The following is a 16,918-nucleotide window of genomic DNA, read 5'->3' on the forward strand; positions in this document are numbered from 1 at the left end:
AGAGAGAGAGAGGCGGCGGCGGAGAGGGAGTGAGGGGCGTGCGCGAGAACGGCAAAAGACAGAGGCCGATAGAGGGAGGAGGATGAGCGGGCCGGAACGAAGAGAGAGAGAGCGAAGAGAGGGAGGGGGCGAGGGGCGGGCCGGGGCAGAAGAGAGGGGGGGGGGGGGGGGGGGGAGGGAGAAGAGAGGAGGGGCGGCCCGGGCGGAGAGAAGACGAAGCGAGGGGCGGGGCGGGCGGAACACACACACAGACGGAGAACAGACAGACGACAGAGAGAGAGAGGAGGAGGCGGGGCCGCGAGCGCCCGCAGCCACGCGGGCGCGTCACACGGGGAAAGACACACAAAGCAGGCGCGGCGCCAGCCGGCAGGGGCGCCGCCCCCGGGGCCACGACCCCCGCAGCCCGCCCGCCGGGCCCCACGGGGCGCGCCAGCTCCCCCGCGGCCGGGCCGTCGCGCAGGCGCGGGGTTGCCGGCCAACGGCGGAGGGAGGAAGGGGGGGGGGCGAACACAACCGTCAAGAAGTAGGTGTCGAACGCAGCTCTTTCAGGCAAGAGGAGGCGAGAAGGGGGGAGAAGCAGAGAAACGTGAAGGGAAAGGGTGGGGAGGGGAGTAAAAAGGAGAAAGGAGGGGAGGGCGGCGCACGCGCAGTGAGAAGGTGCCAGAGAAGCGCGGCGGTTAGTCGGCGCGCTGCACCCGCCCCACCGGGGGTGGGCGGGGCGATCCCGCCACTGCCTCGCGCCCGGGCGCCCCTCCTCACTGCGCGGATGCGCCCCTTTCGCTTCCCTCAACACATTCACACAGAGCCTGTTTCGCGCGCGCACCGGCATGGGCCCCTCAACCGATGACCTTCCTGTCCCCGCCGGCGGGGGCGCTGCCCGGCCGGCCCGTTTTGTTGTTGGTTACGTTGCCGTTCCCTAGCCGCCGCCTCCTCCGTTGTTGCTGCCGCCGTTGCTGGCTTGGCGTCCGGGACGACGACGGCAGAGGCAGCGGGGGCTTGGGCCGCGCTGAATTCGCCGCCGGGGCCGCCTGTGGCCTGCCCTGCAGCCGGGCGCTGCCTGTGTTTTAAAGTGGCGGCGGAGGGGGGCGCCTGGTGTCCTCGGCCGCGCTGCTCAAATGGCGTCCTCGGCGGCGGTGGGGACTGGCTCTGGCGCCGCCTCCCGCTCGGTGTAGATGGTGACTCGGGGCCGGCCGTTGCGGGGGCTGCGTTCCCTTGCTCCGGGCCCTCCGCGTGGGATCCGCTCTCCGCTCCCGATAAATTCCGCTCCCGATACCGATCGAACTGGCCCACAATGGCGGCCGCGGCGCTCGGTAGCCACCACAGCAGGCGCCGCCCACCCGCACGCCCCCATTGGCCCGCAGGGACATCCGTCAGAAGCCGCGCGCATCCCATTGGTTCCCCCCGAGCTTCCGCCTCCCGCCTCGCTTTAAACGCCGTCAAAAATCCTCGCCGCCCCATTGGCTAGCCCCCTCGCCCCGACCACGTTGTAGCTAGAAACTGATGGCTACAAAGGTGGGCGGGCGAGGGCTAGCCAATGGGCGTGCGAGGATTTGACGGGCGTTTAAAGCGAGGCGGAGGCGGAGCTCGGGGACCAATGGGAGCGCGCGGCTCTGACGGACGTCCCCTGCGGGCCAAGGGGGCGTGCGGGTGGGCGGCGCCGCGGGGTGGCTACCGAGCGCGCGCCGCCATTGTGGGCCAGTTCGATCGGTATCGGGAGCGGAGAGCGGAGCCCAAGCGGAGCCCGGAGCAAGGGAGCAGCCCCCCGCCAACGGCCGGCCCCCGAGTCACCATCTACACCGAGCGGGAGGCGGCGCCAGAGCCAGTCACCACCGCCGCCGAGGACGCCATGAGCAGCGAGGCGAGACACAGGCGCCCCCCTCCGCCGCCACTTTAACACAGGCAGCGCCGGCGGCAGGGCAGGCCACAGCGGCCCCGGCGGCACATCAGCAGCGGCCCAAGCCCCCGCTGCCTCTGCCGTCGTCGTCCGGACGCCAAGCCCAGCAACGGCGGCAGCAACACGGAGGAGGCGGCGGCGGGAACGGCAACGGAACCAACAACAACGGCTCGGCGGCAGCGCCCCCCGCCGGCGGGGACAAGAGGTCATCGGGGAGGTGCCCACTGCGCGGCGCGAGAGAACAGCTCTGTGTGAATGTGTGAGGGAGAGAAAGGGCGCGCACGCGCAGTGAGGAGGGCGCCAGGGAGGAGAGGCATGGCGGGATAGCCACGCCCACCACAGGTGGGCGGGGCCACGCGCCACTAACAGACGCGCTTCTCTGGCACCCTCCTCACTGCGCGTGCGCGCACTCCACTCCTTTCTCTCTTTTTACTCCCCTCCCCACCCTTTCACTCACGTTTCTCTGCTTCTCCCCCCTCTCGCTCTCTCATTGGCTGAAGAGCTGCGTTCGAAACCTACTCATTGGACGGATGTGTTCGACCCCCCCACTTCCCTCCCTCCGCCGTTGGAGGCAACGCGCCTGCGCGAAGGAAAGCACGAGGGCTGGAGAGAACGTGGGGCCAAGGAGGGAGGGAGGAGGGGGCGTGGCCAAGGGGGCGGAGCAATATGACCGGCGTGCGCGCGCGCCCTGCCTTGGTGTGTCCGTCTGCGCGTGCGCGGCGCCGAGGCCAAGACTCCTCATATATATAGTATGGATGTATGTATAAGTATGTGTGTGTGTGTAAGCCAGAAAGCCAATAGCTTCGTATTATATAAGCAAAGAGCCAATAATCTATATATACACTAACACACACACACCACATATATAATGCCAGAAAGCCAATAGCCCCTCCCTCTCTAGATATATATATATATGTCAGAAAGCTAATAATCTAAATATATGTATATGTATTTACAGTATATGAGAAAGCAATAGCCTCATATATAAAGAAGGCAAATATATATATATAATATATCACACACACACTAGCACAAACACACACATATATGTATATATGCCACAAAGCCAATATAAAATATATACATATATGTCAGAAAGCCAATAATCTCAATATATATATATATATATATTATACTGTATATATAAATGCCAGGAAGCCAGTAGCCTTCACTGTGTGTATATGTGTAGGGTGTGTGTATATATATATATATGCTAGAAAGCCAATGACCCCCCCCCTCCTCTCCTCCTCTCTCTCTATATATATATATAAAAGATATATATATATATATATATATTGTATGTCTTGTACCCACACACACCACCTGCCTCTTTTGGGGGTTTGCCAGAACGATTCCCAAACTCCGTCCCTCCCGCTGTTTTGGACTTCAGCTCCCAGAAGCCTCAGCCATCTTAGCCAATAGTCTGGAATTCTGGGAGCTGAAGCCCAAAACAGCTGGAAGGCCAGAGTTTTGGGAGTCACTGGAAGGCATGCTGAGGTTACACTTGGGCTGAGCTACATTTTCCAGGGAAATAATAATAAGTTCACCATCAACATCATTATTATTATAAACAAGACAGAAACAAAAATCTATATATGCTGCACATTCAGATTACACAGTACATTTAACATATCCATCAGTGGCCTATAGAAACATACACATCCCCCGAAACCCACCTCATCATCCAGAAAGGTATCACTGTTTGGTGGATTTTGGATGGTCCCTGCGCATTTGCCTGGGTTTAGGGGTGAAGGACGCCCATGAATGTGGGGAAACTGCAAGTAAATAAGCACTATCCTTTTTACCTGAGAGAAGACCTCTCTAGGAATCTCCAGGTCCTCCAGGGCAACTCTGTGGTCAGCATCTGCCAGGAGTGGATCATAGAGTCATGCTGGAGATGCCTAGAGGAGTGTCTTCTCTAAGAACGTCTATGTTCTCCAGCACAACTCTATGGTCAGCCTCTGGCAGAGTTGCACTGGAGGACCCAGAGATTCCTAGAGAGGACATTGATCAAAACTGCAAATAGCCAAAGCCGCTGTGAGCTTCTGTCCCTGGCTTTTGCAGGCATCAAATGACATGAGCCCAGGCTGTGTTCTGTGATGAGCCTATTTTCCTGGCCTTTGGGAAACCTGGATGTATAGGCACATAATAATTCTATGCTTAGTTGTTTGCTCTTCATCTCTTTAGGATCCAAACGCACCACTGAAGATGGTTATGATCCAAACTGGGCACTTTGCAGCCTTGAGAAAAATTAAACTCCTAAAACTGTAGCCGTAGGTCCATTTTGGGGGGAGCCCTATATTTACTAGGCTTTTCTCCCAATGAAACAAGTATAGGATCAGGCTGCAAAAACCTTGGAAAGAATATTCTCCATCTCCTCACCATCCTCTCTTCTTTTAGTCCTGGTTATTTCCCCCCCGGTTGGATTGAAGCATGTAGGCCAGCAACATTATATTTTAATACGCATTTAATATTTTATTAGCGCAACCTTAAATAATGCAACCAGATCCCGCGCAGCTGTATCCAGAAGTCAATCCCTGCAGGCCTATATGGCTGCTGCGCTTTGAAGGCTTGAAATATTCCAAGTGGACAGGGAGTTCCTCCATCCTTGTCTCCCAAATGCTGAGAACAACGCAGTGGGTTGGAAGAGCATTATGTGTCTGTCTTTCAGAGGCTGAGAGCTGCTCAAGGCAACCAGTTTGAGCTCCTGGCCAAAGCAGCAGGCCTCTGCGAAGCAAGGGTTTTGCGCATAGAAATTGGTTTCAAGAACGCAAAGTACAACATCGTATGGCTGGAGCTCCTCTCATCCCTATCATGTCTTAACTTGCATCTCTTTTCTCTCCTGCAGCAACGAAGGTTTTGGGGACAGTGAAATGGTTCAACGTAAGGAATGGCTATGGCTTCATCAACAGGTGAGGAGAGCCAGGGAGCCCTGGTGCCTTTCTTCGGTCCTTTTAACTGAAGCAAAGTACACCACTGCTGTCATCTGCCCAATGTTGCCCAGTCTCTATAGATATACTGTGGGCTGCCCATCCCATTCCACCTAATCTTTTCACATAAGTCTCATTGAGTTGATCTAAGGCAGAAGTGGTTCCCAAACTTTGGCCCTCCAGATTGTTTTGGACTTAGCTTCCCAGAATTCCTGACTGTCAACCAAATTGTCGGGGGCTTCTGGGAGTCTAAAAGTCCAAAACACCTGGAGCACTGGGAATCGCTGAGCTAGGATCTGATTGTAGTCACATCAGTGTTTATTTACAGATGCTGTTTTGGGCATACTTTACTATTTTTGCAATTCTGATTCCTCTAGTGGAGACACCAGTTCCCTGGACAATTGCTTCACTTCCCTCAGATAAAGGGTAAAGGGGCAGTTAGTGTAGAAGTACAGAATAAGAGAGAATGCGGTCCTGAAAGCATCGTTTTGGAAAGAGATTTAGGGCTAAACTGAGTGTGGCTCAAATCAACCGTGAAGAAGGGAATTGGAAAGGAGAGCGTGAAGGGAATTGAAGCAAACTGAGGGGTTTCTTCCCTATTGATAATGGGTATCCTCTGTTTAACATAAGCTTTTGGTAGTTCTTGCACATTAGGCAAAGAGACTGATCTTTTTTGTTTCTGTTTAAAGAAAAGGTTTACCAACCTTTCTTTGGTCATAAACAATTATTACGTATTTACAAATACATATCTTTCTGCATTAAATTACAATGAAGCAGCTTTAACTAAAAACAAAACAGCCTCAACTAGAGAGAGAGAGAGAGAAACAGCCCAGAGTGATAGGGTTAAGTTTTTAAAAGGCAGTGCCAAGTGTATGATGTTAATTAGATTATAGGTGATTAGGACTAACCCAGAGAAAGGCCCCAGGGACTTGGTTTTCTTTAATCTCTCAGAGACATGCTGTGAAACAACCACTAACTGGAGCCTCAGTTGCTCCTCTCTCTTCCACTCATGCACTTTCTGCTGGGATATGTGCAGATTTCCTTCTGAACTTCCAGACACACATGAGCTGTTCTGAGGGTGGCATTGAGCTGTCTTTGTACGGTTTTAGCATGCAGGAATTGGGATCACTTGTGCTTTTCCGCTTGCCTTTTCCTTCCCCATGGCTACTGTTAAATGCAAATTCAGGGGGGCATCGAAAGGGAGTGCTACATATTCCTCTTTCTGCACCCAGTCCATCTGAATCTGTGTACAGATGGAGCTTGTTGATCTCTGGCCAAACACTGAAGAAAGGTCTTGATGGGTATGACTACAAAGAGCATGGTTGGGCGCTAAGGGTGGGCTCGTTGATCGTGTGTCTGTGACTTAAGGGTGCCAACTTGGACAATATGTTAAGAGGAGTAGATTCATGCACAATGCTAGTAGGAATGAGCTAGTTCCTTGCATTCACCTTGATGGCTTCTTTAGATAACTGGAACACCTGATCAAATGCAGCTTTCTTTGCAAAAGACCTTGGTCTTTCAAAACAGCAGGTTTTCAACACTTGGATCTTGCTTTTGGCAGAAGTAGTTAACTTTGCCCATTATATATGGCTGTGCACCAGGAATGGGTAAGTTCAGCCCTTGTGGGGCTGAATCTGGTCCCCTGAGGTTCCTCAAATGGTTACATCCTTTTCCCCCCATGACTCTACTGTTTGGTGGTTTGCAAGTTTTGAATCTGAACCATACCCCCCTCCCCCTGTTTGAAAGGCTGAAACACTTAGAAAGCTTAAGGATGGGTAGCAAGAGCTGGAATCTAAAATATGCTGGTATGCTTGCCCCATGCCTTTTCACAGCTTTTAGTCCCACCCACCAGAGGAATGTGGTCCCTAGAAACCTATCTGGAATTTAGCCTTTGGGCCGAAAGATATTTCCCCCTCCTTGCAGCAAGTGTAGGAAAACCTCCCTCTGGAAGGCAGTGGTCCCACAGGCTTTGTTTGAGCTGAACAACAAACGCAATATAGGAAACCCTGGTGAATAAATTTGGTGCTTTGAGTCCCAATAGACCCAGATTCTCTTACGTTTAATTCTTAGTTAAATGAGGATCTGATTTTAGTTGACTCTAGAATCTGCTGAGAAATGTGATACAGTACATCTTGGAATACTCTTCAATTGGTGTGTTTCTGTGAGCATTTATGTGTATCAAATATTAATGCTTTTTTCTGCAGGAAAGAGCTGTTGCGTGTTTAAAAGGGCACTTTGGCTCGCTCTCAGCTTAATCCTGCTTGACAATTGTAGCCAGAGTTGGCAAAAAGAAACATGAAACGTCCAAGTTAATGCTGCCTGTATTTTTAGCACAAGAAAGTAATGGGAGTGATATGTGTTCTTACCTTGGCAGTACCCCAATGCCACAGGCAGTCCTCTACCCAAAATGTAGTACCACTCCTTCCAGGAGAATGCTCATTCTTTGTGTATGGTTTTCTCAACTGAAAACGCCTTGTTTTGCAGGAATGACACCAAGGAAGATGTGTTTGTCCACCAGGTGAGATTGCTTGTTTATGCTACTAGATGTGCTAGATTCTGATGAAATGGGGCAGTTTGTTCTGTGGCTGAAAGGTACGGAAGGATATCATTTCCAAGATATGGCTTCTTGCCACTTCATGCCCCTTTTTCTTAAATATGGTTCTCTTCTATATTCCTAGACTGCATTAGTTAAACATCTAGTGCTCTGCTGCAGCCCAGCCTAAATGACCAGCTAAATTATAAGTGACAACTATTGCTGTCACCAAGAATTTTTGATAGACTCCTGACGATTCCAGCCCAATCCCAACTTTAGTGTTTGTGACAAGGAAAGGGTTTTTAGATTTGAAGCAAGCAGACAAATCATTGTGAAGGCATAGAAGGTACAGTTCCTTGCTCATCCATGCAGCTTATTGCAAAAATCAAGGAAAAGGCTGAATGTGTAGTTAGATTCAGCCCAAAGTTTACCTAGCAAGAGAGCTACGGTTCTACATGTTTTTAGCAGTTCCCATGCATGCTTGTTGGGTTTTGAAAGTCTTGATAGGTTTTTATCTGCTCCTTCGTGTTGCTCAAACCTCCTTTTCTTAAGTTGACTGACAGCTGTCTTTCTGGGAGGACGAGGTAGGTGTGGGGCAGCATGTGTTTCTCTCTGGAGCGCTGGGGCATTAGGCTTGTGCCTGTTGGTACCTTCACAAATGGGGCTAGCAGTGCTGGCTTGTTCAGAGGCTGGGTACCAGGAAAATGCTGTCAGCACTCTTAACTGTGCTCCAAGTGCAGCTGTTACTATTGACACCAAAAAATGTTTGGTAAGCAAACCATGAAGGTCAGTTTAATTGAGTCCGGTCACATGAGCCACTGAGAAGCCAAGCCCCTGCCATTGCAAGAGACTGAGTTTTGCTCTGCAGGGCCAGTTGGAGACTAACTTCTGACACTCATGTGAGCCCCCAAATGATTTCCCTGGATGGTATGGGCTTCTGGGAGAAAGCAAAGGAATGGCTCTGATTTCTCTCTCCTGGTTAATATGGAAATAGAGCATTAGGGCTGGAAGGGGAGCCAGGAAACCATGTTATCCATCTAACGGTCCCTGTACATTCTTGGCACGAATGAGGCCAGAATGGATGTGCTGCAGAGCACTAGAAGACCTCCCACACTTACATGCCTGGCTCACCTTGCTTGGAGGGAAGCTGCCCCATAGACAATGCCCTCTGTGTTTACATTCCAGCCCATCAAATAGATTCTGCTCCATCCACCCTCTTCTCAAACATGTTTCATTTATGGGCCCATCTAGGAAGCCATTCATACTTGTTAAAGCACAGCCAACTGAGTCTAAATCTGAACTGTTTCTCCTTAGACTGCTATAAAGAAGAATAACCCCAGGAAATACCTCCGCAGTGTAGGAGATGGAGAGACTGTGGAGTTTGACGTGGTTGAAGGAGAAAAGGTGAGCGGTAAAGCTGGGATTAACAGGGGAGGGCTTGTTTCGTTCTTGGGAACTTGGTTTCTGGGTAGTTGGATCTGGTAAATGCCTGCAGTGAAGCAGGATTGACACTTCCATGTTTTTGTGCTGGCTCGGCTCACTCCTCTTTGCATTCTTTCCTTCCGGCTCTTTACAGGGAGCAGAGGCAGCCAACGTTACAGGTCCTGGTGGTGTTCCAGTGCAAGGCAGCAAATATGCAGCAGACCGTAACCAGTACAGACGATATCCACGGCGTAGAGGTCCTCCACGCAACTACCAGCAGAATTACCAAAACAGTGAGAGTGGGGAGAAGAACGAGGGGTCGGAGAGCTTGCCAGAAGGCCAGTCCCAACAGCGCCGCCCCTACCGCAGGAGGCGGTACCCACCCTACTACATGCGTCGGCCCTATGGCCGGCGGCCACAGTATTCCAATGCTCCTGTCCAAGGAGAGATAGTGGAGGTAATGTTTGCTAAGATTGCTTACCGTTGCAGGGCAAGGAGTGGGTTGTGGGAAAGTATATTTTTGGCCATGGATATTTGTCACTTGCATACTGTTCCTATAATGCTTAGTCAGCTAAGTACAGAGCCAGCTTGAATGACATGGAGCTTGTTTCCAGAATTGGATACTGTACATCCAAACAACAATAGTCCTGGTTGTAGTCTGATGCCTTAGGTGTGCAAATCTATGTGAAATGCCTACCGCATTTCTGGAAAGCTACTTGGGAATAATCAAAACCCAGCCCAGCCTTCCTTCCAATTGTATCAGACAATGCACAGTTTCCTTCCCTTAAACTGACATTCTGGCTCAGGTGAGCTTTATAGAAAGTGAATGAGTGTGTTCTCCTCACACAAGTGGGATTTTTGTCTGCCGCTCTCTGTCGCCAGCTCCTCACTCCTCTTGCTATCTTCCAGGGTGCTGACAACCAGGGTGCAGGAGAACAAGGCAGACCTGTCAGGCAGAACATGTACCGAGGTTACAGACCACGCTATCGCAGGTGAGCTCCCACCGAGAGCGGGTTGAGCACTGTACTGTTTGATGTGCTTCGGACGCTGGGCTGAGGTGCTTAAAGCCTTGTTGGGCCTTTCAGGGGTCCTCCTCGCCAACGACAGCCCAGGGAGGAGGGCAACGAAGAAGACAAAGAGAACCAGGGGGATGAGGCCCAGGGTCAGCAGCCACCTCAACGTCGGTACCGTCGCAACTTCAATTACCGACGCAGACGCCCAGAGAACCCTAAACCACAAGATGGCAAAGAGACAAAGGCAGCCGAAACACCAGCTGAGAACACGTCCGCTCCCGAGGCCGAGCAGGGCGGGGCTGAGTAAATGCCGGCTTACCATCTCTACCATCATCCGGGTGAGTGTCCTCATGGCTTCCCTCGGGGACTCTGGCAGTGCAGGCGTTTGCGGTTAAACAAGACTGTCCGTAGGGATACTTAATGTGCCATTAGCCCAAGGGCTTGAAGTGTGTCAGATGAAGGTGGTCAGAAAAGTTGATGCCTCCAGAAAAATGTAAAAACATAAGCAGAGGTTGGGTACATAAGCATCTTTGAGGAGTGCTTTACTTTATTAAGTCATGCTGCATCTGTGCAATTCAGGTTATTCAGTGTGAACCTTTAAGTAGATCCTTCTTCAAATCTGGCCTGACTGGAGGGTAAATTTCAGTTCTGTGAAGAGTAGGGAAACTTGATCCTGTCTATACTCAGACCCAGGCCATAAGTTTAGGGTTAAGTTCTCTTCCCACTACTTTTCACCTCAAGAGGTAGAACATTGCCATTAAGAATAAGGACCCACAAAAGCACCTACTAGGAAAGAACATTGTATGGCAGCGATGGAATTTCAATTTTCAGCTGGAGCAAGAGACCTGTAGGGTAATCTTCATGAAAAGGAGACGCTTGTTAAAGCCTTTGTTGTTGCATTCCTTTCAAGAAGGCTTTTAAGGTGCCCCGGTGCACAAACGTTCACTTAAATGTTGGTCTGGTGGAGTGCATCTTTTCTCTTAAGTCTCCAGGTACAAGTGTGCATGCTTAAAAACCTGTTGCAAAAGCTTCAACAGGATTTGCTTTGAGTCGATACGGTTAAATGATGCTGAGAAGCCAAGGCAGGTGAGGCTTCCCTAGAAGCAGTAACAGGTTTTATTGGTTGAGATGGTAAATCCTGAGTCTTTGAGGTCATGCGCTTTGGCCAGGCACTAGTCAGCTGTTTTAAAATTATGTCGGTGTCTCACATGGGATGTACAAATTGGTGGCCATCCTGCCGTTTACTCTGATAGGGTTTGGGTAAGATAATGCAACATTCTGGCTTTTTCTCTTTCCAGTTTAGTCATCAAAGAAGAGAGCATCTGAAATAAAGAGAATACGAAATTCCAGCAATAAGAAATGAACGGAAGAATTGGAACTGAAGACCTTAAGTGCTTGCTTTTTGCTGTTGACCAGATAACTCGAACTCTCTGCATTATCTATGCAGCATGGGATTTTTATTATTTTTACCTAAAGTAGTCTGCTCCTTTTGGGAGCGACAAACATGTTTTTTAAAGGCCTGTTTTTTCTCAATACACCTTTAAAGGTTTTTAAATTGTTTCATATCTGGTCAAGTTGGGATTTTTAAGAACCTCATTTTTAATTTGTATGAAATATACACCTGATTTTTTCAAGTCAAACTGCAAGCATCTCTTAATAAAGGTCTTAAGAATTGCCTGGTGTGGTATGCTTACGATTTTTATTCTACTGACTCTTGAGTAATAATATGTTATTTTCCATCCCCTAATACAGCTCATCCCAAAAATTTGGAGGGGAAAACATTTTCCCCAAACTTCAGAACTTAGTACCTTGTTATTTTAAAGTGGGTACTGCTCAAATTAATCTGAGATAACAGACTAATAGGATTAGTTAACGGCTCTGGGCTTCATTAGAGCTGAATCCAAACAACAGCAGGAGTCTGGTTACAAACATCAAATCAGTTAAGTGATGGGAGACAGTTTGGCCGGGGATTTATTACGAAAAGGATGTTGGAAGTCATGATTTGGAAAATAGTCATCACAGATCAAATTGAGCATCAGAGATGAAGGGACAAATATGAAGGACCCGAGGCATCAGAAGTGCCAGAAACAGGCCCCTAATGCCCTGAAATGTGTCATGGGATTCCAGTGTGTTGTGGCCGGGTGCTCCCAGGTCGCTTATGCTCATCTCGACTTACGAATTAAATTGCTCCGCTGCCAGCTTTAGAGGCAGCTTTTCTCTATCCAGGTGTCCCTTACCATTAAGCCAGGAGATGCCCTTAATTCTCAGCAAACCAAGCTCTCTTGCGGAAACTGCCTCCCATTGACGCAGATGGGAAGGTGCTCCAAATCTCTTCGTTTTCATGTGGTTGGTTCTATGTAATGGTGTTGTCAGCCTATTTGAATCCAGAGGAACAGGGAAGAACAGGTTTGGGATCTAGGGAACGCTGATTTAAAATGTCCCGGCTTTCAATATCACACTGAATTGAAAAGTGTTGTGGTATTCCTCTGGTGTTTATCACTTGCAAAGCTGCTCTGTTCCTCTTTCCAAAATCCCATTGAACTGTGTCTGTGAAGAAATGGAACATGACTCAACATTCCCAAGTTGGGCCACACATGGCCAATGATGCCATTTTCGGCTGTAACCGTATCCCTTTAGTCAGCAATGGCTGGAAGCATTTCCAAGACACGATGTTGACAACCTGGCGCAATGCCCAAAGAGAGTGACGAGGACGTCTCAGATGCCCAGATTGCACAAGTTATGCTCAGGCTGCATCAGGCTGGGCAGAAGGGGGATCTGGATCTCCGATAGATTGCCAGGCGATCAGTGTGGCTTTCTGGCTCTTGGAAGTCTAACAATAGTAACAAGTAAAGAGCTTTCCCCTGGAATTAGGTTACTGGAGAACCTACTTGAGCATCTCTTAAGGAGGCTGGGAGCAAAACCCAGGAATACAGGTTGCGCAGAAAGACTTGTGAACTCAGGTTCTTGTACTGCTCACAGCAACCTTGATTTGAGCATGGGCTCTGAGGCAACACATTTCTTAAATCTTAGTGCTGTGCTGGTTTCTGACCTTTAAAGCCCTACATGGCTTGGGTCCGGACTGTCTGAAAGACCATACTTCCCTCTCTGAGCCCACTCTGTTTTTAATATCTTTGCAGGAAGACTTTCTTTCTGTCCTGCCATCATGCATGTCTAGAAATGCCAGAGTACAACAGGACCACCTGATGTGCAACAGGGGTGTGCAATGCACATCCTTGCTTGTGCCCAGATGCATACCTTCACAATTCACTGTCAGGGTTTTGCCATGTTTCTTCACTGTAGCTACAGATTCAAAACGTAAACGGTGATGTAGGATTTCAGACTGTGTCTTGAGCCTCCTTGGAGGCTGTCTCCTTTTTCTTCACGGTTCACATCATGGTATCCCAGAAATATAAATCAAAATGTGCCAGCCGCATAAATTCCAAATATAGACATCGTCAGCATATGACTTTAATAAATGACAAGGTAGTAAGCAGTCTATAATAAAAGGCCATGGGAGGATTTGGCAGGGACAGTCCCAATTAATCCTCTGTCGTCCCACTTTTTCAGCTGCTTTTAAAATGTCCCGGTTTCTCGTCCTCCCCTTTCTTTGTCCTTAGCTTGCTTCCGCTGCTGCAAATTAAGTTAAAACTGCAAAACTACTTTGCACTCAGTTAATTCTGTAGGAGGAAAAAAGATAGGAAGGGATCTCCGAAATGTTGGAGGGAATCCTCTGGCCCCATTTCCTGGAAGGAAGGGTGGAGAGACAAAACGGTTGACATTTCAAAAGGTCCTTGTTGTTTCAGTCACTGTCATGTAATCCTGACAGAGACCTCTAAGTGGCAAGACGGATCTTAAGAATCCGACTGAGGAGGTCATGCAGCAAATCGGTCTTCCTTCCATTAACAGAAGTCTTTGTGCTGAGAAACACTTCCTTTGTATAGCAGTTAGAAGCCTCCTTTTTTCATCTTGGAAGTGAAGATTTCATGCTGGATTTGTCAGGCCCGAGTTTCTAGAAAGTGTGAAAATTTCCTTTCACACTATACAACTGTAGCACTTTGGTTCCACTTCAGATGTCATGGCTATATCCTATAGGACCCTGGGATTTGCAGTTTAGGGAGGCACTAGAACTCCCTGGCTGGGAATTCTAAACAGAATAAATGTACCCATTAGCTACAACTCTTCCTTCCTTCCTTCCTTCCTTCCTTCCTTCTCTCTGTGGACTGGCAGCCAGCAGGTTATGGACTGGTCCCAGTTCAAGGAGCTGAGCAGCACAGATCTAAAGACCCTAAGAAAGTTACTGGCCAGGCTCATTGGGGGATGCTGGGAGTTTCAGTCCCAGAGAATAACTTTTTACTGTGATAGTACGGACTTTGTGTGTCTCAGCAGCTGGTCTCTCCCCACGTTTGTGGAGCAATGAGTCCATTCCAGATGTACATACCACTTTAATGAAAGGAATGGCAAGCTGTACTAGCTATCTGGAACCTATCTGGAGAATTCCTTTAAAATATAGAGTAGTGGTCGATCTGTTTCCCCTCCGATGTGGAAAACCCCCTTAACAAAAGCGCCGTTGATGGCTGGCAGGCCTCTGGCACAGTTGGATCAGTGGGCAAAGTCAAGTTCAGAGTTCCTGGAGAGAAGTCGAGACCCACGTGGCTCCAGAGTTACTCATTAACGTCCTCCTTGCGGCTGTTTTCTTGAGGCTGAAGTGGCTCAAAGTCAACCCAGTGATAATCACAAACGACCCTGATAAGGTCTCTGCTGCTGCTACTGTGGATCTAGATATAGTGATTGTGACCGGGTCTCCTTCTTCTTCTCCTTTGCAAGCTTTCTGGAAAGGGAAGGCGCTTCTGGAAATCACCAAGAAAGAAGGAAATGGATGCGTGTGAGCTTGTGAAAGAGACAATGGAAAAGGCCCCAAAAGAGCAAATGGAAAATACAGCGGATGAGGTAGGGAGATTTTGGTGTGCCACATGTATGGAATGTCAGGGCTCAGATCTCCCATCTCTCTCAGCGATTGAATCTCCCACCTTCTCCACGCCAACATTTTCGGTTTCCCTCAAAAACTCAGATGCTTCTGCCGAGAAAGAGGGCGTCCAGTGTTTGGCCGCGGACACAGATTGTCCCATCTGCTTTGACCAGTACGGTTTTTGCCGGCCGCCCAAAGTCCTGGCTTGCCAGCATGTCTTCTGTGCTGTCTGCCTGAAGCTCCTCCTGCAGAACCGAGAGGACGCTTGGGAGATCATTTGCCCCGTCTGCCGGAAAGCCACCACCGTCTTCGGAGGCCTGATCTGCAGCCTGAGCACCAAGGAGATGCTTTGTCAGGGAACCTCAGCCAACCTGAACCCAAGGGGAGAGGGACCCCGCTTTCCAGACTCTCGACGCCGGCCAGAATCCATCGACCAAGAAGAGGACGCTGGCAACAGAGAGGCCGCCAAGAGGCTCCTTTTCCTTCTCCTCCTCTTAGTGCTTCTCGTGGTCCTCGCTCTTCCCTTTGTGTATGCAGGGCTGCTGAAGTGGGCCCTCAGCATCGCGGTCATTTGGGGCCTGGCCATGGCTGGGGTGCTCTGCTGGAACCCAAAGTGGCAATGCCGCCGCTTGGACCTTTCCAGAAAGACAGAAAGCCACGCCAGACCCGTGGCCTAAAACTCGTGAGGATCCAGGAGGGCAGAGATGGTCAATACCTTGACCACTGCTGTTGTGGAGGGTCATTTCAGTGGTCTGACCGTCTAAGACCGTGGGAGTCCAGGGTTGGATCCAGATTTCCCCATGCCTTGATTTGTCCCATCTGGATTGCTGTAACATACTCCGTGAACCAACGTAGTGCTTTGACACTACAACAACTGCGATGACGACTTTGGAAGCCAGGGTTTGAATCCCCGCTTGGCCATGGAAACCCATTGGGTGACTTTGGGAAAGCCACACTCTCTCAGCCTCAGAAGATGGTAGTCCCAGCTCCGAAGAAATTTGCCTTGGAAGAAGGCAAAAGCAAATGGGAACTGACCTGGCCAAGAAAGCCCAGCCATAGGGTTGCCATAAGCCTCAGCAACTTTTATCTGATCATGATGAAGATGAGGAAGGACAAGAAAGGGGCTTGTATTGTTTTTAATCTTGGCTTTAAAATAAAATTTTAAACAGGCTGATTCCTTTTGCTTAATGCCATTTTGAATCTTAATTTTGCATGCTTTTAACAACGGTAATTTTCTGCCTGGAGTCTTAGTCTGAGAGAGCTGGGTTATAAATGGAAGGATGGGTGGATATCCTGTCCTAGGAGTTTTAACCATGGATGCTTTGGGCCTTTGCAAAACGTCACTGGCAGACGAGACTTCAGTGCAAAATGCCATGGATCCCATGTTGGCAGAAAAAGGCAGTAGATAATAAATGAATCAATGTTATTAGTATTATTGTCGTTATTACTACTATCATTTCTGCATGGATTGAGGTGGGCAACACTTCCTCCGTTTCTTTTCTCTCCCCACTTTCCTCCTTTGTTCTTCGCTCGCAAGAATGGCTGCGAATTTAGGTCCCAAACGCACTGCAGAAATAACCCAGTTTGAGACCGCTTTAACTGCCCCGGCTCAGTGCCAGGGAACTCTGGGAAGGCGGAGGAGGAGCGGAGTCTTGCCTTTTTCCCAGTCAGCTCAGGCAAAAGCCAACTGCTGCAGCCGCTCCGAACTTCCCGGTTTTCCTTCTGCGTTAATAACGTTTGCTGCCTTGACCTCCCTCTTGATGTTGCTGAGCCATGTCTTCCTCTGTGAAAAGCCAGAGAATCCTGTCTTTAGGTTTCATTTGGAGGAAGCCAGGCAAAAGTGTGAAGAAGTGGAAGGAGGTTCAAAGGAAGTGAACCAGGAAGGGGCTGTGGTTAATATGTTTATAGCTAGATAGTTATATGTATATGTATGTGTATACACACACACATATATATATATAATTCAAAATGTTAATTATACCCATATATATATATATATATATATTAGCGCCAGGAAGGGGCTCTAAGTAACATTATAGATAGCTAGAAAGAAAAATATTATATATATATATATATATATATATATATATATGCAAAATGTTAATTATTCCCATATATATATATATATATTAACCAGGAAGGGGCTATAATTAGCATTAT

General features: G+C 49.0%; 2 protein-coding genes across 2 annotated transcripts in view; both read left to right on the top strand.

The window, feature by feature from the left end:
- Window positions 1-11,468, top strand: part of YBX1 (Y-box binding protein 1) — a 13,257-nt gene extending 1,789 nt beyond the window's left edge. Inside the window, exons 3-9 of the mRNA XM_042478249.1 lie at window positions 4,743-4,806; window positions 7,309-7,342; window positions 8,672-8,761; window positions 8,934-9,236; window positions 9,689-9,771; window positions 9,865-10,130; window positions 11,091-11,468. Of these exons, the coding sequence (XP_042334183.1) occupies window positions 4,743-4,806; window positions 7,309-7,342; window positions 8,672-8,761; window positions 8,934-9,236; window positions 9,689-9,771; window positions 9,865-10,099 (809 nt within the window). The 3' untranslated portion in view covers window positions 10,100-10,130; window positions 11,091-11,468. The remainder of the gene's footprint in view (window positions 1-4,742; window positions 4,807-7,308; window positions 7,343-8,671; window positions 8,762-8,933; window positions 9,237-9,688; window positions 9,772-9,864; window positions 10,131-11,090) is intronic.
- Window positions 11,469-11,528: 60 nt separating this feature from the next.
- Window positions 11,529-16,169, top strand: LOC121936245 (E3 ubiquitin-protein ligase RNF186-like). The gene has a single exon (XM_042478248.1). The coding sequence runs from the start codon at window positions 14,665-14,667 to the stop codon at window positions 15,433-15,435; it is 771 nt and encodes a 256-aa protein (XP_042334182.1). The 5' UTR covers window positions 11,529-14,664; the 3' UTR covers window positions 15,436-16,169.
- Window positions 16,170-16,918: the final 749 nt, after the last annotated feature.

The sequence above is a fragment of the Sceloporus undulatus genome, chromosome 7 (assembly GCF_019175285.1).
Source record: "Sceloporus undulatus isolate JIND9_A2432 ecotype Alabama chromosome 7, SceUnd_v1.1, whole genome shotgun sequence".
Taxonomy (NCBI): Eukaryota; Metazoa; Chordata; class Lepidosauria; order Squamata; family Phrynosomatidae; genus Sceloporus; species Sceloporus undulatus.